We start from the raw sequence: 27541 nt of genomic DNA on the forward strand, positions 1-27541 counted from the left end.
CACAACTCCACTGAACGCCACCGCCATCACAACTCCACTGAACGCCACCGCCATCACATCTCCACTGAATGCCACCACCGTCATCACAACTCCACTGAACGCCACCACCGTCATCACAACTCCCCTGAACGCCGCCGCCACCACAACTCCCCTGAACGCCGCCACAACTCCACTGAACACCACCGCCTCAAGTCAAGTCAACTTTATTGTCAAATATACTATACATGCTCGACATCCAGCACAGATGAAATTTCAGTCCTCTCTGACCCACGGTGCAAACAGGCAATGCAATAAATAAAAATAAAATAATTGAAAAAACAAACCAAATAAACAGTATAAACACTAGATAAGAACTAGACAGACTAAACACTCAAACAATATAAACAGTATAAACACTCGAGATAAGAACTAGACATAGACTAAACACTCATATATATATATATATATATATATATATATATATATATATATATATATATATACACACACACACACACACACACACACACACACGTAAATTGGTGCAAATAAACAGTCAAGGGCACTTGAGGTATAACAGGTAAACATGAAATAAGCAGTATAAACAAACTAGCAGCTGTTAAGGTGAGGTAGTGCGGAATAGTGCAAATGAGCGAGGTAAAGTGAGATGTGCGGTCCCTGAGTTCAGTGTGTTAATAAACGATGAGGTGTTTGGGGGGGGGGAACTGTGAGATTGACATGTCAGATGCTGAAGGGGGGGCAGGGGGGTGTACGGGCAGAATCTGTGGCAGGGGGCAGAGGGGGGAGGAGGGGCAGAACAGGGAGGGAGTTGAGCCTCCTGACCGCCTGGTGAAAGAAACTGTTCTTGAGCCTGCTGGTTTTGGCCCGGAGACTCCGCAGTCTCCTCCCCGACGGCAGCAGACTGAAGAGGCTGTGAGATGGGTGGGTGGGGTCACCTGCAATCCTGATGGCTTTGCGGGTGAGGCAGGAGTTATAAATATCTATTAGAGAAGGGAGAGAGACACCAATGATCCTCTCAGCTGCTCTCACGATGCGCTGCAGAGACTTGCAGCAGGACACGGTGCAGGCGCCGTACCACACGGTGATGCAGCTGGTCAGAATGTTCTCGATGGTGCCTCTGTAGAAAGTGTGCATGATGGGGGCCGGGGCTCTTGCTCTCCACAGTTTGCGGAGGAAGTACAGACGGTGTTGGGCTTTTTTGGCCAGTGATGCGGTGTTGTTGCTCCAGGACAGGTCTTCAGAGGTGTGCACACCCAGAAACTTGGTGCCAGAGGTGGAAAGTAACGAATTACTCGCGTTACTGTACTTGAGTAGCTTTTTTGTGTACTTATACTTTTTCAAGTAATTTTTAAAGAGTGTACTTTTACTTTTACTTAAGTATGTTTTCTTTTAAGTAGTGTACTTCGGTACATTTTACATCACAACCGTTACTGAGTAAAATAAATAAATAAATAATTAAAAAAGGCTAAAACGGAGAAGGGGAAATGCGTTCTGGAAATGAATCACGAGAAGGACAGTTGTCGCGCGCGCGAGTCTCACACAGACGATGGCGGACATGGAGGAGACCGAGGAACCTGTGGTGGACGACCCTGCAGAAAACGCAATTTCTTCCAGTAATGAAGTGCACCCCTGGCCCTACATACGTGATCACTTCAGCTTCGTAGAGAAAAGGGGTGACAGTTTCATTATGCAATGCAGATTGTGTGCCCAAGAAGACAACCATTGCGGCATACAAAAATTCGACGTCTAATCTGCGCAAGCATGTTGAGGTAAGTATTGTCATTGGCATCATAATGTTTCCTTTCCATAGTAAAACCGACAATAGGCTGGTTATATTCCAAAAATAGTGGATGGCATTGCTAATGTTGAAGTAGCAACCTGTTGGTACTGTAACATAACGGTAACTAGTCTGTTATTTGGTTGGCTAATCACAAAAGTTAAAAAATCTATGGCTTGGCCATGGTATTGTATTGACCTTTTTTGTTTGTCTCAGTTTTAATGCAGCATTATCCTAAGCATTCGATTTGATACACTTCCTTTAAATAAAACATCCGGGTTGAGATGTACATATATCCTTGTTTCCTCTTCTTTTTCATTTTTGCACAACACAATGGAAGCAGAAAACACCCATTGTTAAAAGTAACGTTTTACTTTTACTCAAAGTACATTTTAAATGATCTACTTTTTACTTTTACTTGAGTAGATTTTTTGTCTGGTAACTTTACTTGTACTTAAGTAAGATTTCATCAGAGTAACAGTACTTGTACTTGAGTATAATATTTTAGTACTCTTTCCACCTCTGCTTGGTGCTGCTCACCCTCTCCACTGCAGCACCGTCGATAGATAGTGGAGCATGCTGGGTGTGCTCTCTCCTGAAGTCCATAACAATCTCCTTCGTCTTCTCCACGTTCAGACGGAGATTGTTGTCCTTGCACCACATGGCCAAGCGGCTCACCTCACTCCTGTAGATTGTCTCATCGCCATTGTTGATGAGACCCACCACAGTCGTGTCATCCGTAAACTTAATGAAGAGATTAGAGATGGATGTTGGTGTGCAGTCGTGGGTCAGCAGAGTGAAGAGGAGGGGGCTCAGCACACATCCTTGGGGAGCCCCCGTGTTCAATGTGATGGTGCTGGAGGAGTTGCTGCCGACCCGTACAGTCTGTGGTCTCCCCGTCAGGAAGTCCAGCAGCCAGTTGCACAGGGAGGTGTTGAGTCCCAGCTGGTCCAGTTTATGAATGAGCTGCTGAGGAATGATTGTGTTGAATGCTGAGCTAAAGTCTATGAACAGCATTCTGACATACGAGTCTTTTGTCTCCAGGTGGGTGAGGGCTGAGTGGAGGGTAGTGGAGATGGCGTCATCGGTCGAACGGTTGAACTGATATGCAAACTGGAAAGGGTCCAGGGCGGGGGGAGGGCAGACTTGATATGCTGCATGACTAGCCGCTCGAAGCACTTCATGAGGATGGGAGTGAGTGCGACAGGGCGGTAGTCATTGAAGCAGGAAGGAGACGGCTTCTTCGGGACCGGGATGATGGTGGTGGTTTTGAGGCACGTGGGGACAACAGCCTGGCTCAACGAGATATTGAAGATGTCTGTAAAGACATCTGTGAGCTCCTCGGCACAGTCTCTCAGGACACGACCAGGAATGTTATCAGGACCCGGGGCTTTTCGTTCACTTGTCATCCTGAGAGCTCTCCTCACGCTGTCTGGGGACAGCGTCAGCACCTGGTCGCTGGGAGGTGGTGGGGTCTTCTGTGCCGTGGTGCTGTTGTTGTCTGCCTCAAAGCGAGCGAAGAAGTCGTTCAACTGATTCAGCAGAGACGTCGAGTTGTCACAGGTCTGCGGCGAGGGCTTGTAGTCTGTGATGGTCTGAATCCCCCGCCACAGGTTTTTGGTGTCTTTGCCGTCGTTGAAATGGTCAGCAATGTGCATGGAATACTGTCTCTTGGCCACCCTAATGCCTCATGACAGATTGGCCCTAGCTGTCCTCAGACCCACCTCGTCCCCAACTCTGAAGGCGGTGTTCCGAGCCCACAGGAGCCTGTGGACTTCCCCTGTCAGTCATGGCTTCTGATTGGCCTGAATGGAGATGGTTCTGGTGACCGTAACGTCGTCCATGCACTCCTCATGTAGGCAGTGACGGTCTCCGTGTACTCCTGGAGATCTGTGATGTTGCTGTAGGTGGCCGCCTGTCTGAACATGCTCCAGTCAGTGGTGGTAAAACAGTCCTGGAGTGCCTCTGAGGACCCCTCTGGCCTCACACGTATCTGTTTTGTAGCTGGTTTGGTGACTTTAACCAGCGGCCTGTATGCTGGCATTAGCATAACAGTGGAGTGATCTATGGCCCCAAGGTGGGGGAGGAGTAGGGCATTGTAGGCGTCTTTATGCATGGTGTAAACATTGTCCAGAGTATTGTTTCCACGTGTGGGGAAAGTTGATATGTCCATAAAGTTTTAGAAACATGCTCTTGGGGTTTGCATGATTGAAATCCCCAGCCAGGATGAGGAAAGCATCTGGGTGGGCTGTCTGCTGCTCACTGATGTGCTGATAGAGTTCATTCAGTGCTTCACTCCTGTTTATTATTGGAGCCGGGAGGGATGTATATTGCTACCAGCAATATGGCTGTAAATTCCCTCGGCAGATAGAATGGCCGGCACTTAATAATTATAAACTCCACCATTGGTGAGCAGTGTTTGCAGACCACAACAGCATCACAGCACCAGGCATCACTGATGTAAACACAGTCCTCCACCGCGAGTCCCCCCCCCCCTTGACTAGCGCTCTGTCTGACTGGTAGCATGTTAGCTGGGCTAGCTGAATGGCACAGTCCGGGATGCTGTCGTTAAGCCATGTTTCCACAAACACAAGGACACAGCACTCACTCACAGACTTAAAAGATGAGCGGAGCAGGCGGACATAATCCAACTTGTTGTCCAGCGAGTGTATGTTGGCCAGAGTGATGGTAGGGATAGCTGGCCGGTGAGGGCTAGTCGCTGGCCTAGCTCGGATACCTCCGGCTTGCCACTCTTCTGCTTCCGCATGTTCCGCCTGTGGCGCTTCCACTGCAGGCTGGATGCAGGAGTGGGGGTCGGTGGTTGAGCAGGCCTCCGGAGCAAACCGTAGTCGTATAGCACTTCTGCATCCGCTGGATTTATATCCATGAGTATAGTTCTGCGGATTTCGAGCAGAAACTCACGGGAGTATGTGCGCCTTGAGACTGATGGACGCGACAAAGACGAACAGATACACACCGCTTTAAAACACAAACACGAAAACACCGTTCTGTCGGGACAGAGAGGAGCTGCTGCGTGTGTGCACGCCGCCATGTTATAAAAAATTTCACAACTCCACTGAAAGCCACCACCACAACTCCACTGAACGCCGCCACCATCACAACTCCACTGAACACCATCACAACTCCACTGAACGCCACCACAACGCCACCGCCACTCCACTGAACGCCACCGCCACTCCACTAAATGCCACTGCAACTCCACTGAACACCATCGCCATCACAACTCCACCGCAACTCCACTGAATGCCACCGCAACTCCACTGAACACCATCGCCATCACAACTCCACCGAACGCCACCACCGCAACTCCACCGAACGCCGCCACCGCAACTCCACCGAACGCCGCCACCGCAACTCCACCGAACGCCGCCACCGCAACTCCACCCAACGCCGCCACCACAACTCCACCGAACGCCGCCACCGCAACTCCACCGAACGCTGCCACCGCAACTCCACCCGCCACCGCATCTCCACCCGCCACCGCATCTCCACCTGACACTGCCATCGCATCTCCACCTGACACTGCCATCGCATCTCCACCTGACACTGCCATCGCATCTCCACCTGACACTGCCATCGCATCTCCACCTGACACCGCCATCACAACTCCACTTGACACCGCAACTCCACCGAACGCCGCCACCGCATCTCCACCTGACGCCGCCACCGCATCTCCACCTGACGCCGCCACCGCAACTCCACTTGACACCGCAACTCCACTTGACACCGCAACTCCACTTGACACCGCCACCGCAACTCCCCCGACCGCCGCCACCGCAACTCCCCCGACCGCCGCCACCGCAACTCCACTTGACGCCGCCACCGCAACTCCACTTGACACCGCCACCGCAACTCCACCGAATGCCGCCATCGCATCTCCAACAAACGCCGCTATCGCATCTCCACCGAACACAGCAACTCCACTTGACACCGCCACCGCAACTCCACCGAATGCCTCAATTGCATCTCCACCGAACGCCGCCATTGCATCTCCACCGAACGCCGCCATCGCATCTCCACCGAACGCCGCCATCGCATCTCCACCAAACGCCGCCATTGCAACTCCCCTTGACACCGCCACCACAACTCCACCGACCGCCGCCACCGCAACTCCACTTGACACCGCCATCACAACTCCACCGAACGCCGCCATTGCAACTCCACCGAACGCCACCACCGCAACTCCACCGAACGCCGCCACCGCAACTCCACCGAACGCCGTCACCGCAACTCCACCGAACGCCGCCACCGCAACTCCACCGAACGCCGCCACCGCATCTCCACCTGACACCGCCACCGCATCTCCACCTGACACCGCCATCGCATCTCCACCTGACACCGCCATCGCATCTCCACCTGACACCGCCATCGCATCTCCACCTGACACCGCCATCGCATCTCCACCTGACACTGCCATCGCATCTCCACCTGACACTGCCATCGCATCTCCACCTGACACTGCCATCGCATCTCCACCTGACACCGCCACCGCAACTCCACCTGACGCCGCCACCACATCTCCACCTGACGCCGCCACCGCATCTCCACCTGACGCCGCCACCGCGCCGCCACCGCAACTCCACTTGACACCGCAACTCCACTTGACACCGCCACCGCAACTCCCCCGACCGCCACCGCAACTCCCCCGACCGCCGCCACCGCAACTCCCCCGACCGCCGCCACCGCAACTCCCCCGACCACCGCAACTCCCCCGACCGCCGCCACCGCAACTCCCCCGACCGCCGCCACCGCATCTCCACCTGACGCCGCCACCGCATCTCCACCTGACGCCGCCACCGCATCTCCACCTGACGCCGCCACCGCATCTCCACCTGACACCGCAACTCCACTTGACACCGCAACTCCACCAAATGCTGCCACCGCAACTCCACCAAATGCTGCCACCGCAACTCCCCCGACCGCCGCCACCGCAACTCCCCCGACCGCCGCCACCGCAACTCCCCCGACCGCCGCCACCGCAACTCCCCCGACCGCCGCCACCGCAACTCCCCCGACCGCCGCCACCGCAACTCCACCGACCGCCGCCACCGCAACTCCACCGACCGCCGCCACCGCAACTCCACTTGCCGCCGCCACCGCAACTCCACTTGCCGCCGCCACCGCAACTCCACCGTATGCCGCAATTGCATCTCCACCGAACGCCGCCATTGTATCTCCACCGAACGCCGCCATCGCATCTCCACCAAACGCCGCCATTGCAACTCCCCTTGACACCGCCACCACAACTCCACCGACCGCCGCCACCGCAACTCCACTTGACACCGCCATCACAACTCCACCGAACGCCGCCACCGCAACTCCACCGAACGCCGCCACCGCAACTCCACCGAACGCCGCCACCGCAACTCCACCGAACGCCGCCACCGCAACTCCACCGAACACCGCCACCGCAACTCCACCCGCCACCGCATCTCCACCTGACACTGCCATCGCATCTCCACCTGACACTGCCATCGCATCTCCACCTGACACTGCCATCGCATCTCCACCTGACACCGCCATCACAACTCCACTTGACACCGCAACTCCACCGAACGCCGCCACCGCATCTCCACCTGACGCCGCCACCGCATCTCCACCTGACGCCGCCACCGCATCTCCACCTGACGCCGCCACCGCGCCGCCACCGCAACTCCACTTGACACCGCAACTCCACCAAATGCTGCCACCGCAACTCCACTTGACACCGCCACCGCAACTCCACCGAACGCCGCCACCGCAACTCCACCGAACACCGCCACCGCAACTCCACCCGCCACCGCATCTCCACCTGACACTGCCATCGCATCTCCACCTGACACTGCCATCGCATCTCCACCTGACACCGCCATCACAACTCCACTAGACACCGCAACTCCACCGAACGCCGCCAACGCATCTCCACCTGACGCCGCCACCACATCTCCACCTGACGCCGCCACCGCATCTCCACCTGACGCCGCCACCGCGCCGCCACCGCAACTCCACTTGACACCGCAACTCCACCAAATGCTGCCACCGCAACTCCACTTGACACCGCCACCGCAACTCCCCCGACCGCCGCCACCGCAACTCCCCCGACCGCCGCCACTGCAACTCCCCCGACCGCCGCCACCGCATCTCCACCTGACGCCGCCATCACATCTCCACCTGACGCCGCCACCGCGCCGCCACCGGAACTCCACTTGACACCGCAACTCCACTTGACACCGCAACTCCACTTGACACCGCAACTCCACCAAATGCTGCCACCGCAACTCCCCCGACCGCCGCCACCGCAACTCCCCCGACCGCCGCCACCGCAACTCCCCCGACCGCCGCCACCGCAACTCCCCCGACCGCCGCCACCGCAACTCCCCCGACCGCCGCCACCGCAACTCCCCCGACCGCCGCCACCGCAACTCCCCCGACCGCCGCCACCGCAACTCCCCCGACCGCCGCCACCGCAACTCCCCCGACCGCCGCCACCGCAACTCCCCCGACCGCCGCCACCGCAACTCCACCGACCGCCGCCACCGCAACTCCACTTGACGCCGCCACCGCAACTCCACTTGACGCCGCCACCGCAACTCCACTTGACGACGCCACCGCAACTCCACCGAATGCCGCCATTGCATCTCCAACAAACGCCGCCATCGCATCTCCACCGAACACAGCAACTCCACTTGACACCGCCACCGCAACTCCACCGAATGCCGCCATTGCATCTCCACCGAACGCCGCCATTGCATCTCCACCGAACGCCGCCATCGCATCTCCACCAAACGCCGCCATCGCAACTCCCCTTGACACCGCCACCACAACTCCACCGACCGCCGCCACCGCAACTCCACTTGACACCGCCATCGCAACTCCACCGACCGCCGCCATCGCAACTCCACCGACCGCCGCCATCGCAACTCCACCGACCGCCGCCACCGCAACTCCACCGAATGCCGCCACCGCAACTCCACCGGACGCTGCCACCGCAACTCCCCTGAACGCCTCCACCAAACGCCGCCACCGCAACTCCACCGGATGCCGCCACCGCAACTCCACCGAACACCACTACTGGCACTGCAACTCCCCTGAACGCCGCCACCGCAACTCCCCTGAATGCCGCCACTGCCACCGCCACCACAACTCCCCTGAATGCCGCCACCGCAACTCCACCTGACGCCGCCACCACAACTCCACCTGACACCGCCACCACAACTCCACCGAACACCACTACTGCCACCGCAACTCCACCGAACGCCGCCACCGCAATTCCCCTGAACGCCGCCACCGCAACTTCACCTGACACCGCCACTGCAACTTCACCTGACACCGCCACCGCAACTCCACGGAACGCCGCTACCGCAACTCCACCAAACACCGCCACCCCTCTCTTTTAATTCAAATTGAGATGTAACAGCTACTTTATTGGCATGAATTAAAGTTAATAACTGTCACCATATTTTTGAGTGGGCTAAGGAAAGGAAAATCATAATGATAGTGGCATTTAAAGGAGAAAACCTCTGACTCTCTGTAATGCTGTCTCTTTCGCTCTCTCTCACTTTTCTCTTTTCTCGTATGTCAGAGTGTTACATAAGCCCCTCTGTGTGCACTGGCATTGACAGGTTTTATAATCCTTTTCTGAGTCTGTGGTTACATCATATGAAGTGTGTGTGTGTGTGAGAGAGAGAGATCTGAAATCCATCACACTCTGCAATAAAAGCAGCATTATAGATATTAACGTTCTGTATAAGGGCTTTATTAATAAATAGGAATCAATAAAAGTAATAAATAAAGGTTCTCCCATAATCCACTTGCACACAAGACTCAGCTATTTCTCTCTCTCTCTCACTATATCTGGGTGAAAGGAAGAAAAAAATGTGTGAATTTTATATTTACAGTACCAGTCAAAAGTTTGGAAACGCCTTCAAATTCGATGTTTTTTCTTTATTTTAATTAACTAAAAGACACTTTGTGTCTTAAAGTAATGACTGACTGCTATTTCTCTTTACTTAGTTGAGTGGTTCTTGACATAATATGGATTACTACAGTTGTCGAACAGGGCTATTTACTGCATTTTTATTATTTACTCTTTACTGGTTGACGGTGTCAAATGCATTAAAAAGGCAAGAAATTCCATTTTTGACAAGACACGCCTGTTAATTGAGAAGCGTTCCAGGTGACTCCCTCATGAAGCTGGTTCATTTAATGCCAATAGTGTGCAAAGCTGCTATCAAAGGAAATAGTGACTACTTTGAAGACTCTAAAAGATGAAACGTTTTTTTAACACTTATGTTTACCATATAATTCCATATGTTCCATATGTTATTTCATAGTTTTGATGAGTTCAGTATTGTTCTACAATGTAGAAAAAAAATTTAAAAAAAACATCGAATTTGAAGCTGTTTCCAAACTTTTGATGAGTACGGTATATAAATAAATATAATGAGAGAGGGTTGTATTTATCCATGTTGTACTTTTATATTTTGATATAAATGAAGGGTGCAAACAGTCACACTGATATAGTGATTAATATAAAGAGAAAACTATATTACATTTTTGGAAGCAAAGCATCACAATATTTTTAATAACTCTGAGGGGGAGATCACATTGAAAAAACAAAGCATCAGACCATAATAATTCTATGACTCAAATGAAGCTCTGTTTCATTCATAAGTGATGGGAAGCAGTAATGTTCTGTACACCAATGAAAAAAAGACTTGGGAAAATGTATACCAGTTCTAGTTTTGATCTTAGTCACTTTGGGACTGGAGGATGAGGAAATAAAAAAAAGGGGGGGGGGCGCTCATTCAGTTTGGGTCCAGGAAACGCTGGAACTCTTCTTGTCCTTTCAGACGTCCCGCCCCATAAGAATCTTACCGCTTTGATTGGTCAAAACACCTGAAACGTTCCTAAGATACACTAAACTGACATTGATGGGCATTGTGTTACACACAGAAAGTTTAATCAAGTTCAACTTGAACCAATGCTCTTCTCCTACGTCATTAGCGTAACACTAGCAGTGTCAGCTGTTCTGCTGCCAAAACAAGCTTTAAATCCACTTTAAATCAGATGCTCGGACTTGGATTGGACTGGTCTGACTCTATCAGAGAGTTTCCCTGAGATTGTCTTCTGTCTCAGCTTTCATCAGAGGTGGACAAAGAACCCAATTTCATTACTTAAGTCAAAGTACAGATCCCACTGGTCAAATGTTACTCCAATACAAGTGAAAGTTGTACAGTCAAATCTTTACTTAAGTTAAAGTACTAAAGTATTTGCTTTTAAAAATATTTAAGTATTAAAAGTACATTTTCTCTCAACACATTGTTGTATTATTGCCATAACGCTTACAAAACCTAATGCCTCTGAAACAGCCTACTGGGTTCACTGACTAGCTTGTAGAACCTGTAGAATAAACACCTGGTAGAATGTTACAAAATGAAACAACTGAACTGAAAAAGAACCACTGTCATTTTTATTTTAATTGTAACACTCCTCCCCACCCCCACAAAGCAGCATGGTAGTGTTCTGACCCGGCTCTGGCAGTGTGTGCACACATGTATGTGTATGTTAATCAGGAAGACAGTGGAATAGCTGTAAATGCAGCTTGCTCAGAAAATAAAAATGACAATCCAGCCTGCTTAGAACCCAGGTGCACACCTTGAGCTTAATAGCTGTCCACCAGCAACACTGCTTTAAGCAAGACAAAAAGAAACGCAAGACCATCTGACATCAAAACAAAAAGTCAAGTTTATTTGTATAGCGCTTTTAACAATAAACATTGTTGTGAAGCAGCTTTACAGAATTTGAACGACTTAAAACATGAGCTAATTTTATCCCTAATCTAAAAAAAAATGCCAACAATTTGTTTTGACTGACTAGTACAATACTGTCCATCTCACAGGTCGTGTGTGAGCACACGCAAGTGTATGTATTCATGCACATATGAATCTGCCTGTGGAATCATGGTGGTTTAATGTTAAGCTAGCTAGTCAGTGAAGCTCCACCTGACATGCAAGCAAAATTTTTTCAAACTCGAAATCATACTGGGTAGCTAATATTACGAGAAAAGAAAGATTTCTGCATTCTGTTTATTTGATAAGATTATGCTAAAACATTTCTGAAAGGACTTCAGATAACGTTATTCATGTTGGTGTAACTCCGTTTTTACATGCTAACTGTGTCCAAATTAACTAGCTATGTGTTAACGTTAGCCGTGGAAAAGGCGACGGCAACTTGGCGGGCAAACCCATAGAAAGTCATTTGATGAACCAGACTGCACAGCTATTGCAACGTTATCGCGAGCTCTAAAAGCACAGATAACTTCATTGCAAGCTTTCTTTTGGAATAAAATGTTTACAGACCTCGATATGCTTCCGCAGGTCAGACGGTAAGTTTTTGTAGGTTGTGATGTGCTCTGTTTTAGGCAAACAAAGCAAACATTTAAAACTAAATGACTCTTTATTCCTTTCAGAAAACTGAAAAATGGGTTCTAGCTATAGCCATGAGTGCGTGCATTCCCCAGAAGAACCGCCTCCTTCCATTCTGCCATCAACTGATCATGTTAAATAATGCTGCTGAGAAACCATTGAACTTGATTTTATACAGTCTGTGGATGAGACGGGATCCTAGTGATAACTGATCGGCTCTCAGCGTCACCTGCGAAAAACGCAATCACGTTTTAGAAAAGAAAAGAAAAAACATCCACTTTTAAAGCCACTTCATAGTAACGAGGACCTTGATAGAAATGTAGTGGAGTAAAAAGTACGATATTTTGTCTTTCAGATGTAGTGAAGTTAGTCATAAGTTGCCAAAAAAATTAATACTCAAGTAAAGTATAGATACTGAAAAAGTAAAGTATAGATACTGAAAAAGTGTACTTAAGTACAGAACTCAAGTAAATGTACTTCATTACTGTCCACCTCTGGCTTTCATCACAATCACACCGATGCTGTATGTCTCTGGATGCTGTGCAGCACTTTATCCTGTGTGTGTGTGTGTGTGTGTGTGTAGTTAGAGCTGTCTGACGCTCTGTGGTGTTACCAGCTCTGATCCTGCTGTGTGAATGAAGCTCACATGGCCTCATCGCATCACACAGCATCAGCTCTAGAATGTGACTGGACCGCTTCAAACATCTCAACACAGATGTGTGTGTGTTCGCGCTCACGCACACTGTGCTCTGATAAATGTCAAAGATGTAATATGAGCTATTTTAGATACTGTTACTAGGATAAAGTGACTCATCACAACACTACAGCCATTTCATAAACACACACATAACAGTGAATTCTTTGATTTAACAGGCCTGATTTACTGTGTGTGTGTGTGTGTGTGCGCGCGCGCTCAGGAGCATGCATAAGCTGATGCAGTTGGAACGGTTGGACCTGGGGAGTAATGAGTTCACTGAAGTGGTCAGTATTTCTCCTCTCTTTCACTCTCTCTCACACACACACACACACACACACTTTTTGTGTGTGTGTAAAGTCGTTCTCCGCTCTGAGTGTAAGGTTAATAATGTGCTCTTTGTGTTTAATGGAGGTTATTTTTGGAGAATATTTCACTATTTTCTCTGAGCTTTGTTCAGAGCGCTGGCTCTTTGTGTTTTTTTGTCATTTGTTCTGTTCTGATGATGAAATGATGTGATTTTTTTTTCTCCAGCCGGAGGTGTTGGAGCAGCTCACAGGCATAAAAGAGCTGTGGATGGATGGGAACAAGCTGACAGTGTTACCCCCGGTGAGGGAACAGCCTGTTTCGTCTCACACACACACACACACACACACACACACACACTCATTCTCTGTATGTATGTGAGTGAGTGAGACTGCAAGTAAATGGGTGGGGCTAACACAGCAAGTGGGTGGGGCTGACAATGAAAGTGGGTAGATGGCTGTGAGTGGGACTTATACAGTGAGTGGGAGGGACTTGGGCCACAAGTAGGAGGGACAGATGATGAAAGTGACTGTATACCTGCAAGTGGGAGGGACTTGCAGGGCAAGTGGGGAGGGGTGGGTCTTTCACAAGACAGGGGCTGATACCTGCACATCAGAATGACTTACCCCACATGTGGGTGGCTACAGGAAGTGTAAATTTTTCAATGGCTGCCATTATTATATTACACTACCATGTGGTGGTCCTACTCATGCAGGATAAATTACACATTTATAAATAGTTTAATAAATGAGTCACTTCAGGCTCGCTTGTATTAGCTCATGAACAGTGCATGCTCATTACTGGAGCGCAGTAAGCTGACTGTAAAGCTAGTTAACTAACAGCGTGATAATGAAGGGCTGAAACTAACCCATATCGTGTATTACTATAACCACAACTAGCTACACATTAAAGGTCATAGGCAAGGGTCAGCGGTGGAACGTAGAATATCAACTTTATTTTCTAGAAGAACGACCCAAAAAGCGAGTTCAATCTTCCTGGTGTCTGATTTGCACCCTAAAATTTAATAAAACAGTTAAAATATACTGTTTTGCCCAATTTCCGAAGGTTTGTTTACATCTCACTTACACCGCCAGGGGACTGTCGTCGTGACGTCATTCAAGCCAAACAGGCCGGGAGCAGCTCTGTGTTTACCTGCAAACCGAGCACACGTGTACGGACTTTGGTCGAGAGAGGTTGTGTAAAATGTCTGAAAGCGAGAGCGATTTTGAAGTAGGAACTCTCCAAATTGATTATCGAGAGGTGAAACCGTATATGTATGAACTTATGGCCGTTGTGAAGCAATCGGTGAATGCGGCTCACTGGTTTGACCGTGTGGCCTCAGAATTGGACAGCGACTCGGCCGACTCTGATCGCGGTGACCCCGGACCTCAACAAGACTCGCGCCCAAACGATTTATCCTGGTAGTTACGATAAATTCCTACTTTCGTCGTAATACTAAATAAGAGCCCTTTTGAAGAATAATTAAACCACACGGGCCCACACACAATCCCTATAATCTCATCTCATTATCTGTAGCCGCTTTATCCTGTTCTACAGGGTCGCAGGCGAGCTGGATCCTATCCCAGCTGACTACGGGCGAAAGGCGGGGTACACCCTGGACAAGTCGCCAGGTCATCACAGGGCTGACACATAGACACAGACAACCATTCACACTCACATTCACACCTACGCTCAATTTAGAGTCACCAGTTAACCTAACCTGCATGTCTTTGGACTGTGGGGGAAACCGGAGCACCCGGAGGAAACCCACGCGGACACGGGGAGAACATGCAAACTCCGCACAGAAAGGCCCTCGCCGGCCACGGGGCTCGAACCTGGACCTTCTTGCTGTGAGGCGACAGCGCTAACCACTACACCACCGTGCCGCCCAATCCCTATAATATAACGTGGATTCGTTTATATTGCTAATATAATATATTGCTAATAGTAATGCGAGCATTATACTATTTATAGCCGACTCTAAGCGAGGAAATATCCCTTTTGTCTCATTTCCACAATAATTGTACAGGATCCCTCAGGATTCTTGACTCATCAATTGCAAGCAAAAAGTAAAAATGTTTCCCTCCAATCTTCTCCTTTTTGCTTGAGCGTTGCTGCTCCGTTTCTTCTTTGACTGCTTGATTTTGTGTTCGAATTTTGTCGGAACAGCATCAGGTTTGAGCTTCTCTGTCCGACACTGACACCTAAACTCTCCAACAGATGGAGATTCTTCAAAAAGTGATTGGAGCACAAAGTGGCGTATTTACCCGGCTGCCAACCTTCTCGCTTCACCCACACAATCCACTCTCTCCGCCTCTTCTCCTCTCTCGGAAAACCGGTCCTGAACCGGTCCCGTTGTTACAGTTCACTGCACAGCAATAAGGCATGGGGGGTTTTCTTTGGAAATTCCCGAATGCACGTCTGCACTCAAGCCGAACGGCAATGTAAGTAAACGAAAGTGGACTCAACTCGGGCGATTTGTTTGCCATGAATGATGTCACGCGCTGAGTGGTCACAAAAATTGCTGAGCAGAAATTTGCCACGATCCGCACTAACTTATTCTAACTTATTTTAATTATTACTTATTAACAATATTTCTTGGGACCAGAAGAAAATTACAGAGGGTTTTTTAACATATAAAGTTTCAAATGTGCATAAATTGAAAACCTTTGCCTATGACCTTTAAGTAGATAAAATAAACAGCTAACCAGTTGGCTAGCTTCGTCATTCACTAGAAACATAAATTAAAAAAAATAATAATTACATTAAATAAAGTGTTAAATCCAAACTCTGCCCACCTGCAGCAGTAATCATAGCTCACCACTGCTAACCTCAGCCTGAGGTTTCTGTCTGTCTGACTTTACCTGTCTCTCATTCGTCACTGTAACATGAGGTTATTAGAGGTCAAATACTCAGATTAAATCAGTTTATACAAAGGCATTGGGGAGATCAGACCAGAAATTTAAAAATTACTCCTGAGTCTGAGTAAAACTCTGATCTGATCTCAGTTAAACAGACCTCTTCCTCCAAACTGCCTTTTTATTAATTGGGCTGTAATTAAAGCATTAGCTCGCTGCTGCACTTAGCCTCACTGACAGTAATTACAGTCTGTCCTGCAGTGTGAGGATTAGCATGATGAAGGTCCTCAGGAACAAACCCAGCAGCACAGCTGGGACCAGTCAGAACCCTCCATTAACCACATCCACGTCCATCCCACAGCCCAGGGTTAATCCCAATTATCGTGGGATCTCAGTGTCTGAGCTCCTGTTCTCCACACTTCTCTCCACGAGCTCCTACTTTTGTGTAAATTAAATTTACTTCTCATTATTGGAGCTTTTGATTAAGCTTCTTAACGCCTGCGAGACGAACTCACACTAACTGAGATTAATCAATCAGTGATGGTATGAGTATCACTCACTCACTCACTCACTCACTCACTCACTCACTCACTCACTCACACATACAGTGATTGTTTAGTGATCAGGGCTGTGTGGGTTTTGTTTTTTGTTTTTTTGCAGATGATTGGGACACTGAAGCAGCTCAAATACCTGGATGTGTCTAAGAACAACCTGGAGATGGTGGACGAGCAGATCAGCGGCTGTGAGAACCTGCAGGACCTGCTGCTGTCCAACAATGCCCTCACACAGCTCCCCAGCTCTATAGGTACGCACATGCACGCTCCTGCAAGCATACCAGGACTGTAGCGTTCTTTTTAAGATTTCATTACAGCTTCAGTTATTGAATGGCCTGATCCTCAGCCTTTCTCCTGGGGCCCACCTGCTCTGCATGATGAACTCAGTGGCACTGTTGATTATCTGAGCAAACCTGATTTAACCAAGAGCATGTTAATTACACTAACTTCAGTCAGGTGTGTTTGGAGCAAGGATAGATTAGAAGACGGGGGGGTTTGAGAAACACTGATTTAATGTATTTAGTTTGTGAATTATTTGAATATTAATCGGCTGTCGAGGATTAATATTAATGAATATTAATATTCATGAAGTGTATCGCGTTGTAGATGCAAAGACATGGTGAACATCAGCAGTTACACTGGGGGGGTGTCATATCACATTAAGCACAGAATTTATTATTTTTTTATGTATGTTTGTTTGTTTGCGTCTCATTGTTTTTTGTTTGTTTTGTTTTGTTAGCTTACTCATGTATGTGGAAGAGGGTGGATAGCCCCTTCCTCGGAGTGTGTTATGCCGCTCTGTGATGCAGTATGAGCAGCAGATTGAAAAAGGTGCAGCAGACTGTCTTCACATGCCTCAGAAGAAGAATGCATAGCCTTCAGATTCCTTTTTAGTAGCTATCGTATGATGGGGAGAGCTGGCTGGTGGGCAGGACATTGTTTCCATCAACTGTCTGAGATTCTCTTTAATGTGATATCTCAGGAGTGAACGGTTGCATGTTTGTAAGATTTGCATGGAGGTGATCATTAAAGCAGCAGATGAACGGATTAGAGTTTGGAATCGATTCAAACAGGGTCAAGGACAAATGTCTGAAATAGTTTTTCTTCAATAGCTTCCTTCCTGTTTGAAGTTTATTTTAAGGGAATTTCAATTTTCAGAAATCGATAACAGGAAGGACTGAGACCTGTCAGCAGCAGAGGCCTCCCCTCCCTGTCCACACTGTTGGAATTGAGTTCAACTCGTTAGTCCATGCAAATGTTAGAATGGTGTTGAGCCAAATGCAAATGGGTTTATTTGTTTATAACTGACCCCTTATTCAGGCACAGGACCAGCATTATATATGAAAACAAACACAGGTGTGTATTAGGGATGTTAACCGATGACCGTTTGACCGATGGTTGACCGAATCAACGTCAACCGGTTAATTTTTTTTTGGTTGTCGGTTAAATAAAAAAATCAATCGTTTTGAAGCTGCCGATTTTGGAGCGGAGAACCTGGAATCCTGTGTTGTAAACGCTTGGGGCATGCCATGCGGTGTAAGGACGACAGTTGACAAATCAGAAACACCCATTCAGTCATGTCCCGCCCTCCCGCCCCAGTTGAAGACAGCTGCCACTCGGCGAAAGAAAAGTGTAGACACAGGGTTTTTAGCTTACAAATTACTTCAGGGATGCAAACGGTGCACCTTTTGGCGGATGCCGCCTTTTTCACGGCTGAATCGCGCAGATCCGATTTTTTTTGGGGGGGGGGGCGTTGGAGTGTCTGATTATAATTTCAAAGTAAATTCTGTATTAAAATTACTAAATAAGCAAATGCCATTACAGTCCATGAAACATAGGAAGTATAAGTATGAGAAGAAAACGGTAAATCAGAAAGCTGTGCACGTGTGCGCGAAAGCTGTGCAAACGTGCGCAGCTTTCTCATTTACTGTTTTCTTCTCATACTTATACTTCCTATGTTTCATGGACTGTAACGACATTTGCTTATTTACAGAATTTACTTGATGAAATTATAATCAGACATTCCAACGCCCCCCCTAAAAAAAAAAATCGGATCTGCACGATTCAGCCGTGAAAAAGGCGGCATCCCCCAAAAGGCGCACCGTTCTGTTTTTTTTTTAAATTATTATTAGAAGGCACATCGAGTTTAGTCCTGCCTTGGCCAGTGCATTCTGAAAGTATGTTTCGGTCTGTAGCCAACAATGCATGTTATTGCAGATCGTATCTCTCCACACAAACTAAAGGCGCAGATGCCGACTTTTGGAGGGAAGGGGAGAGAATGAAATGACAGCGGTGTGTGGAGGGGGAGTGACAAACGCAGCTTTTACGTCTGTGAGCCAAGTCGGTGACGGCTTCAGAGCAACTTCAATACCATGCAGTAATGGCGTGTTGATACTGGTAACTGCGTTATAACGATTGTAGCTAATTAATTAGATTACCCGGCGTTATAACAGCCTTTATTTTAACGCCGTTATTCCCATCACTGAATGTTATGTACTTCTAGCACTTGACTTTATTTTCAACACCATCATGGCCAACTGAAACTGTCTCTAAGCTGGAGCCATTTGTCCTCCGCTCCAATCCAAACCCCTCGACATCAGTGCCGCGTTTGACTAAATGTTTCGCGCTGTAGAAAAGGTAATGTGAGTGGAGGGCAGCGACTGGGACTGAATGTGCGGATGCTCACGGTTAGATTTAGAATAGATTCTAATAATTCCACTGCTAGAATTTTAAACTCATAGGTTAACCGACTTTAACCGGCTAATGAGGCTCGGTGGTCGGTCAAGATTTTTTTTAGTTTTCGCCATCCCTAATGTGTATGTTGTGTGTTGAAACCTTAGTGGTAATAGCCACACATTACCAAATTAACGCTCTCTCTAGGTGCTGGTTAATGATGGAGTGGATTCTGATTGCTGAATACTGAACACTGAAAACAGCTAGCCTCGAATCTGCTCTGTTAAACATCTCACTCACATGCAGTAATGCTCTAAACCTCACACACACTCAGCTCAGTTCAGGTTTATAGAGGAAGAGTGTGTCCCTGAAGCAGTGGGCTGTAAATCTGATCAGGAGCCTCGTGAGGATTCAGCAAGTCACCACGGGCGGCACAGTGGTGTAGTGGTTAGCGCTGTTGCCTCACAGCAAGAAGGTCCGGGTTCAAGCCTGGTGGCCGGCGAGGGCCTTTCTGTGCGGAGTTTGCATGTTCTCCCTGTGTCCGCGTGGGTTTCCTCCGGGTGCTCCGGTTTCCCCCACAGTCCAAAGACATGCAGTTAGGTTGGCGTGGGGCGGCCTTGGGCTGAGGTGCCCTTGAGCGAGGTACCGAACCCCTGACTGCTCCCCGGGCGCTCTGGTGTGGCTGCCCACTGCTCTGAGTGTGAGTGTGTGTGTGTGTGTGTGTGTGTGTGTGTGTGTGTGTGTGTGTGTGTGTTCACTGCCTCAGATGGGTTAAATGCAGAGGATGAATTTCACTGTGCTTGAAGTGTGCATGTGACGAATAAAGGTTTCTTCTCTTCTTCTTTAACTAATTTCTCACTCACTGAATATCACCAATGTGAAGATGTGCTGATGGGTTATATTAACACTCATAGTGGATGTAGAGAGAACTTCTGAGAAAACACACTGAAGACTGATCAATCTCTCTCTCTCTCTCTCTCTGTGCAGGTTCTCTAAATAAGCTGACGGCTCTGAAAGTGGATGAGAATCAGCTTGTGTGTTTGCCAGAGTCAATAGGCGGGTGAGTGTGTGTGTGTGTGTGTGTGTGTGTGTGTGTGTGTGTGTGTGTGTGTGTGTGTGTGTGTGTCAGACTGATCTGTGGAGCTCTCGTTAATCACTGCCTCCAGCACAGAGTTCAGCTCTCAGCTCATCTGGCTTCATCTTTGGGGTGTAGAGCAAGTGACGGGGAGAGAGAGAGGCATGGACTTATGGACAGGGGAAGAAAGACCGAAGCAGACAGAGAATAATACAGAGAGGATATCAAGTCTGTTCTGTCGATGTTCATGTACATAAATGTGTATAAATGTGATGATTAGCCCTCAGGCTCTTTCTCTCTCTTTTTTCTCTCTCTTTTCTCTCTCTCTCTTTTTGCCCTCTCGCTCCCCCCCATGTCTGGGATGAAGGAAATCTGTTAGATGAGTTTATAGATCTGAGCTTTAATCTCAGAGGAGGTTTTTAAAGTGTGCTGATTAATACGTATTTAATCTTTGATTTAATTAGTGTGATTTGTCATGCTCTCTGAACATCTGCTGTGATTTACAGCTCTGTTTATGCACTCCATCCTCAAATCCTCTTTAATCTGAGAGCTGCAGCATGTTGCGCGTGTGTGTGTGTGTGCGTGTGTGTTTCTGTTATTCCCTTACAGTGGTTAGTGTTAGTTGTGTATAACTGTTATCTCCCTGTACAGACTCACGGCTCTGGACGAATTGGACTGTAGCTTTAACGAGATCGACTCTCTCCCTGCCGCCGTGGGAAATTGTGTGAACCTGCACACCTTCGCTGCTGACCACAACTTCCTCACCCACCTCCCTCCTGAGGTCAGAACCTCAACACACTAAACTTTTATTCCACCTTCATCACCTGACCTCCTGCTGTAATGAGTGATGGCTAATTATTAAACTGTCACTATCACATTTATGGCAAGTGAAGATGCTGACTGGCTACTAAACAAAATGACTTACTGCAGTGATCCTGAGTTTACATGCTTAACCCTTTGGTGACTGACCCCTTGAAAATGGTTCCTCCAGGAACTATGACTTTTCAGTTGTCAAGACAACAGAAGAACTAAAATACAAAAACAGAAAGATACGTCACAATGCTCTTGTGCACAAAACAAAATGCTCTTGTATTTTAGTTTTTCCGTTGTCTTGACGACTGAAACGTCATCGTTCCTGGAGGAACCATGTTCAAGGGGTCAGTCACCAAAGGGTTAAACCCTGCACATGGTCACACCTGTACAGGTAACGTTCAAAAATGTGACTGAATAATACCTGTACAGGTAACATTCCCCTCCTTTTTAAGTAGTAGAGGGGTTAAAGGATTATTCATTTGAAACCCACTGAAGTAGCAGCAGGATTATGGCTCAGGGGTGTGTGTGTGTGTGTGTGTGTGTGTGTGTGTGTGTAAGGAGTGTTCTCATGACTGTTTAAAGCAGGTTCTTGCGTCATGTTAACATTAGCATTAAGCTGCTCCTGTTTCCAGTGAAAAGCCTCCTGATTGAAGTTACAAAGATCATCACTGTGTGTGTGTGTGTGTGTGTGTGTGTGTGTGTGTGTGTGTCAGATGGGCTGCTTGAAGAACGTCACAGTTCTGTTCCTGCACTCCAATAAACTGGAGTCTCTGCCTGAGGAGATGGGAGACATGCAGAAGCTCAAGGTCATCAATCTGAGCGACAACAAGTGAGACACACACACACACACACACACACACACGCACACGCGCGCGCTCCAATCCTTCAGAGCTGTCTCCTATGTAATTTAAGTGACTGTCCTTGATACTTTAGTAGGGCTTTTACACAGATACTAAAACATCAGCTGTTGAATTAGTCAGTGTTGCTTGATGCACACATCATCAACTCATCCACCATTTTGGAAAGGGTGGCTGTAATCGACTGTAAATTAATCAACACCTTGTGAATAATCAGAACCCATGATTCAGCATTGCTTTGGTTTCAGTACACAAGTCAACACTGTTAGAGATTTTACACGTGTATCTGCAGAAAGAACCATGCGTGAACTCCTACAGCGTGAACATTTTGTAAACAATAGCGTACAGTGTCAGACTTCAGAGTCTCATCAAGTCTGATGTTCTGTGGTGGGGATTTGGAGCTGAAGCCCATCTCTTCATTGGGCTGTGTTTGGCTTTTCATTCATTCTGTCTCTCACTTGTGCAGAAACAGAACAGCTGTTCCTCATCTGCATTGTTTCAGATCATTACATCAGGTCCTGTTCTTCATGGTGTTCTGATTTGTTTCATCGTTCACTCGTTTGTGTTTGATAGCGTGATACTGTATGTGGTGTGTGTGTGCGTGCGCGCGTGCATACGCAGTCAGGACAGATTGTGAGGCAGTGATGGGATGTGTGAGACGGTTGTGATGTGGTTGGTGTAGGTCAGTGGTTCTCAAACTGGGGGGCGCGCCCCGCGCTCAGTGAGTGGGGCGTGTGGTCACAGACCGCTCGGTGGCAAATGCAAGGGGCTGGTTTACAGTTACACCAACAAATAACGAATGTCTTCAGTCCAGCCAATGAAAACAGAGAGTTATTATTTGAAATCTCAGCAAGGAACTTTTATAGACACACCTCAAGTACATAAGAGATCACAGACATCGGAAACACCCCACTGTGCAATCGAGCCGAGCTCGTAGCATTGCAGCTTCCATATCGCCTTCTATTAGCTTTTCAATGACCTTTTACCAGCAGCCTTTTTAAAGGCTATATATCCTTCATATATATCGAGCCTTCCAGCACTGCTACTGCAGTAATAATTTAAACTGTCTTTTTAAAGACTCTTTCAGCCCTCTTTTCTCGCTTTAAAACTCCATTTAAATCCGATCTTACTATCTCTCTTTCCTACTTGTCAACCTACTCTTTCTCCTTTCTTTAATCTTTCTCCTACTTTTTTTCTCTTTCCCCCACCTTTTTTCTTCGATTAAAAATTGTAAGGTCCAACACCATATCACAGTTAATTATATTTTAACTTAATTATATTAAGCACGGTTTGTAGATTGCTCATTTTGGCGGAGCTAAGTCTGGTGCGTGGTGGTAAGGTGCTAGCATTCTTAGCTGAGCAAGTCCCTTTGCTACGTTCACACTTGGGTTAATAAACAATATGGACAAATTTCTAATTCATGAAAAAAGAGCTGGTCCCACTGATGCACCAGTTCCCAAAAAAACAAAACTCTGCAAATATGACGAAAGTTATTTACAATACAGTTTTTCTGTTACTTGCACACTGGAACCACGTCCGCAATGTGTCGTTTGTGCAGAGGTGCTCGCCAATGGCAGCATGAATCCGTGCAAATTAAAGAGGCATTTGGACGCCAAGCACCCTGACATGACAAACAAACCGGTGGATTATTTCAAAAGAAAGTGTGATGCCCTTCATCTACACAAGTCCTCCGTAACCAAACATACCACCGTGTCTAGTCAGTGTCTCGAAGCTTCGCACGTGGTCTCCCAAAGAGTAGAAAAATTTGGGAAGCCACATACTATAGCGGGCGGCACGGTGGTGTAGTGGTTAGCGCTGTCGCCTCACAGCAAGAAGGTCTGGGTTCGAGCCCCGTGGCTGGCGAGGGCCTTTCTGTGCGGAGTTTGCATGTTGTCCGCGTGGGTTTCCTCCGGGTGCTCCGGTTTCCCCCACAGTCCAAAGACATGCAGGTTAGGTTAACTGGTGACTCTAAATTGAGCGTAGGTGTGAATGTGAGTGTGAATGGTTGTCTGTGTCTATGTGTCAGCCCTGTGATGACCTGGCGACTTGTCCAGGGTGAACCCCGCCTTTCACCCGTAGTCAGCTGGGATAGGATCCAGCTCGCCTGCGACCCTGTAGAACAGGATAAAGCGGCTAGAGATAATGAGATGAGATGAGACATACTATAGCCGAGACACTGATTTTGCTGCAGCACAGGATATTTGCAGAATAATGCTGGGGGAAAGCGCCACCGCTAAATTTAGTGACATTCCACTATCTAATGACACTGTAGCTCGCAGGATCTCTGATTTGGCCGGCAATGTTAAGGAGCAACTGCTACAGCTAGTTAGACCGAGTCCTTACTATGCATTGCAGTTAGATGAGTCGACTGATATTACTGAGCCGGCTCAGGTGCTTACCTACATAAGGTTTGTGAAAGACCAGGGGATTGAAGAGGATGTTCTGTTTTGTCTTCCTCTTCAATCCCGTACAACTGGGGAAGCAATCTTTCATCTTATTGACTCGTTTGTCAAAAATGCAGACTTGGTCTGGGAGAAGTGTGTTGGTATTTGTACCGATGGGGCGCGATCAATGACAGGGCGTGAGAGTGGCCTAGTGACACGCCTTCAACAGGTAGCTCTGTTAGCAAGATGGACTCATTGCATGATCCATCACGAGGCACTTGCAGCTAAAAAAAAATGCTGACGCGCTTCCCGTCTGTGCTTCAGCAGACGGTTCAGAATCATTCAGAATCTGAAATTACATTAAGTCGCGTCCATTAAACTCATGGTTATTTGGGGTCCTCCGTCAGGGAATGGGTTCTGGGCATGAACAGCTGCTTGTGCACACAGAGGTTCGCTGGCTTTCCAGAGGGAGAGGGTTACAGTGTTTGTATGAGCTGTGAGAAGAGGTGAAGTTGTTTTTGACCAAAAGCAATTCGGAACTGGCCAAACACCTCCATGATTCCCTGTGGCTAGCTTCCTTGTCATATTCGGTCGACATATTTGACAGACTGAATAGTTTGAATCTGTCTTTGCAAGGCCGAGATTCCAGTGTGTTGGTCCTTGCTGACAGAGTGGATGCTTTCATCCAAAAACTTGTCCTCTGGCATGAGCGCATGATTGTCAGAAATTGTGATGTTCCCCAGCCTCGCAGACTTCATCACTGAGGCACGCGGCAGTGATTTCTCCTCTACTTTTCAATCAGCTGCAGATCACCTGTCTGGGCTTAAACAGCAGTTAGTTTCTTATTTCAAGCAGGACTGCCGGGCATTTTCATGGGTTCGGGACCCATTTGTTTGCACCGCAAATGATTCGTCACTGCAAACGCAAGAGCAGCTTATTGAGCTGAAGAGTGACAGCAGGCTGAAGCACCTTTTTAGCACCTGATCTCTTACATCCTACTGGGGAACACTGATGCAGGAGTACACACACACACACACACACACACACACACACACACACACACACACACCCAGCTGTGTAACACTGCCTTAAAAATTTTTCTACCTTTCACTTCAACATACTTGTGTGATGCAGGCTTTTCAAAACTGACCGCACTCAAAACTAAGTGCTGCAACTGCGCACAGATTGAAGATGACCTGAGGCTGTGTTTAACTAAAATTGAGCCGAGAATTTAAGAACTCTGCCAAACAAAGCAGGGTCATGTGTCACACCGAGACATTCGTTAACACGACCGCTGGTACTCCGGTAAAGTTTATTTGTTTGTTCATGTGTGTGTGTGTGTGTGTGTGTGTGTGTGTGTTAGTTAGCAAATTTGCAGAAAAAAATGTACAGACGGATTTTCATGAAAATTTTACCAGATGCGTGTCTTGGCCCAATGAAGAAAAGGATATACAGTAGGGCAAAATTGAACATTTTCAGTCTCGGACTGTGTCGTCTAACATTCTGATAATACACAACAATAAAAAACAGTCCAATAACAGCTTATCTATCTATCCATCCATCCATCCATCCATCCATCCATCCATCCATCCACCCACCCTTCTTTCTTTCTTTCTTTCTTTCTTTCTTTCTTTCTTTCTTTCTTTCTTTCTTTCTTTCTTTCTTTCTTTCTTTCTTTCTTTCTTTCTTTCTTTCTTTCTTTCTTTCTTTCTTTCTTTCTTTCTTTCTTTCTTTCTTTCTTTCTTTCTTTCTTTCTTTCTTTCTTTCTTTCTTTCTTTCTTTCTTTCTTTCTTTCTTTCTTTCTTTCTTTCTTTCTTTCTTTCTTTCTTTCTTTCTTTCTTTCTTTCTTTCTTTCTTTCTTTCTTTCTTTCTTTCTTTCTTTCTTTCTTTCTTTCTTTCTTTCTTTCTTTCTTTCTTTCTTTCTTTCTTTCTTTCTTTCTTTCTTTCTTTCTTTCTTTCTTTCTTTCTTTCTTTCTTTCTTTCTTTCTTTCTTTCTTTCTTTCTTTCTTTCTTTCTTTCTTTCTTTCTTTCTTTCTTTCTTTCTTTCTTTCTTTCTTTCTTTCTTTCTTTCTTTCTTTCGGGGGATGCTCAAAGTACACTTGCTGCAGTCGGGGGGGGCCCCAGATTGCAAATGTTTGAGAACATTGAGAATGGTGTAGGTGATGAGTGTGGAGGAGAAACAGGATGTTATTCACAGTAGCAGAGAGCTGCTGTGTTTCGGACAACGCCATGAGATCTGAGCTGAGCTGATCGGACAGGATGGGCTGAAAGTCCTGTCTTACTGTAACCCTGCGTTCACTCTAACAGGAGACGAGTCAGTCTGCTTGTGGGTGTGGCCTGTCCAGTGTGTTTGAGAAGCAGATCTATATACCTTCTAAAACTGGCTAAACACAAATTAAATAACACACAAATCAGCGTGAAAATCGAGTCAGTTGTGTGATTTACATGTTGCGCGCTCGGCTTTGTTCTCGGATTAGATTAGTAAAGCAAGCTAACTTCACTAGCTAATATACACTCACCAGAAACACCAGTGATCTCCACTACTTCCTTCCAGGCTTTATTTTGTTGCTTCTTTATAATGTCACACCTAATGTGTATAGAACAGAGGGAAATGAACACAGACCTGACATTAACGTGAGAGTGGTGTGAGTGTGTGTGAGTAATGTCTCTTCTGTCTCGTGTGTCCAGGTTGAAGAATCTTCCCTACAGCTTCACCAAGCTGAATCAGGTCACTGCTATGTGGCTCTCTGAGAACCAGGTCAGAGAACCAGCTCAGAATAATAATAAAGTTTCAAAGTTGTGTTCTATTGGCAGATGATTTTTCTAATTTGAAGCATTTGTTCTTAAGAAAGATGCAGAATGTATTATTTATTATTACGTATAAAAGCATCTGAATAATCTCATTTAATTTATAATAATCTCATTATATGAGGTATTGGATGAGTTTGATCATATTCAGGATATTTTGTAAGGGATCGTGTTCTCAGTGTGACCGAGTTCCTGATTAAGTTGGACTTGTTCTAAAGTTTACAATAAAGTGTGAAGTTCCGAATCGGAAGGCGGTGTGTTGATCAGCTGTGAGTCAGGAATGGTCTGGAAGACTGGGGGGGGGGCTCGGCTCAT

General features: G+C 47.3%; 1 protein-coding gene across 2 annotated transcripts in view; it reads left to right on the forward strand.

Moving 5' to 3' along the window:
• Nucleotides 1–27541, forward strand: part of erbin (erbb2 interacting protein) — a 144345-nt gene that overhangs the window by 88041 nt on the left and 28763 nt on the right. For both annotated transcript variants that reach the window (XM_060909099.1, XM_060909100.1), the window contains exons 8-14: nt 13122–13185; nt 13433–13507; nt 16723–16867; nt 20277–20349; nt 21016–21145; nt 21891–22006; nt 27107–27176. In XM_060909099.1, coding sequence (XP_060765082.1) covers nt 13122–13185; nt 13433–13507; nt 16723–16867; nt 20277–20349; nt 21016–21145; nt 21891–22006; nt 27107–27176 — 673 coding nt within the window. The remainder of the gene's footprint in view (nt 1–13121; nt 13186–13432; nt 13508–16722; nt 16868–20276; nt 20350–21015; nt 21146–21890; nt 22007–27106; nt 27177–27541) is intronic.

Source organism: Neoarius graeffei, chromosome 25, assembly GCF_027579695.1.
Source record: "Neoarius graeffei isolate fNeoGra1 chromosome 25, fNeoGra1.pri, whole genome shotgun sequence".
Taxonomy (NCBI): domain Eukaryota; kingdom Metazoa; phylum Chordata; class Actinopteri; order Siluriformes; family Ariidae; genus Neoarius; species Neoarius graeffei.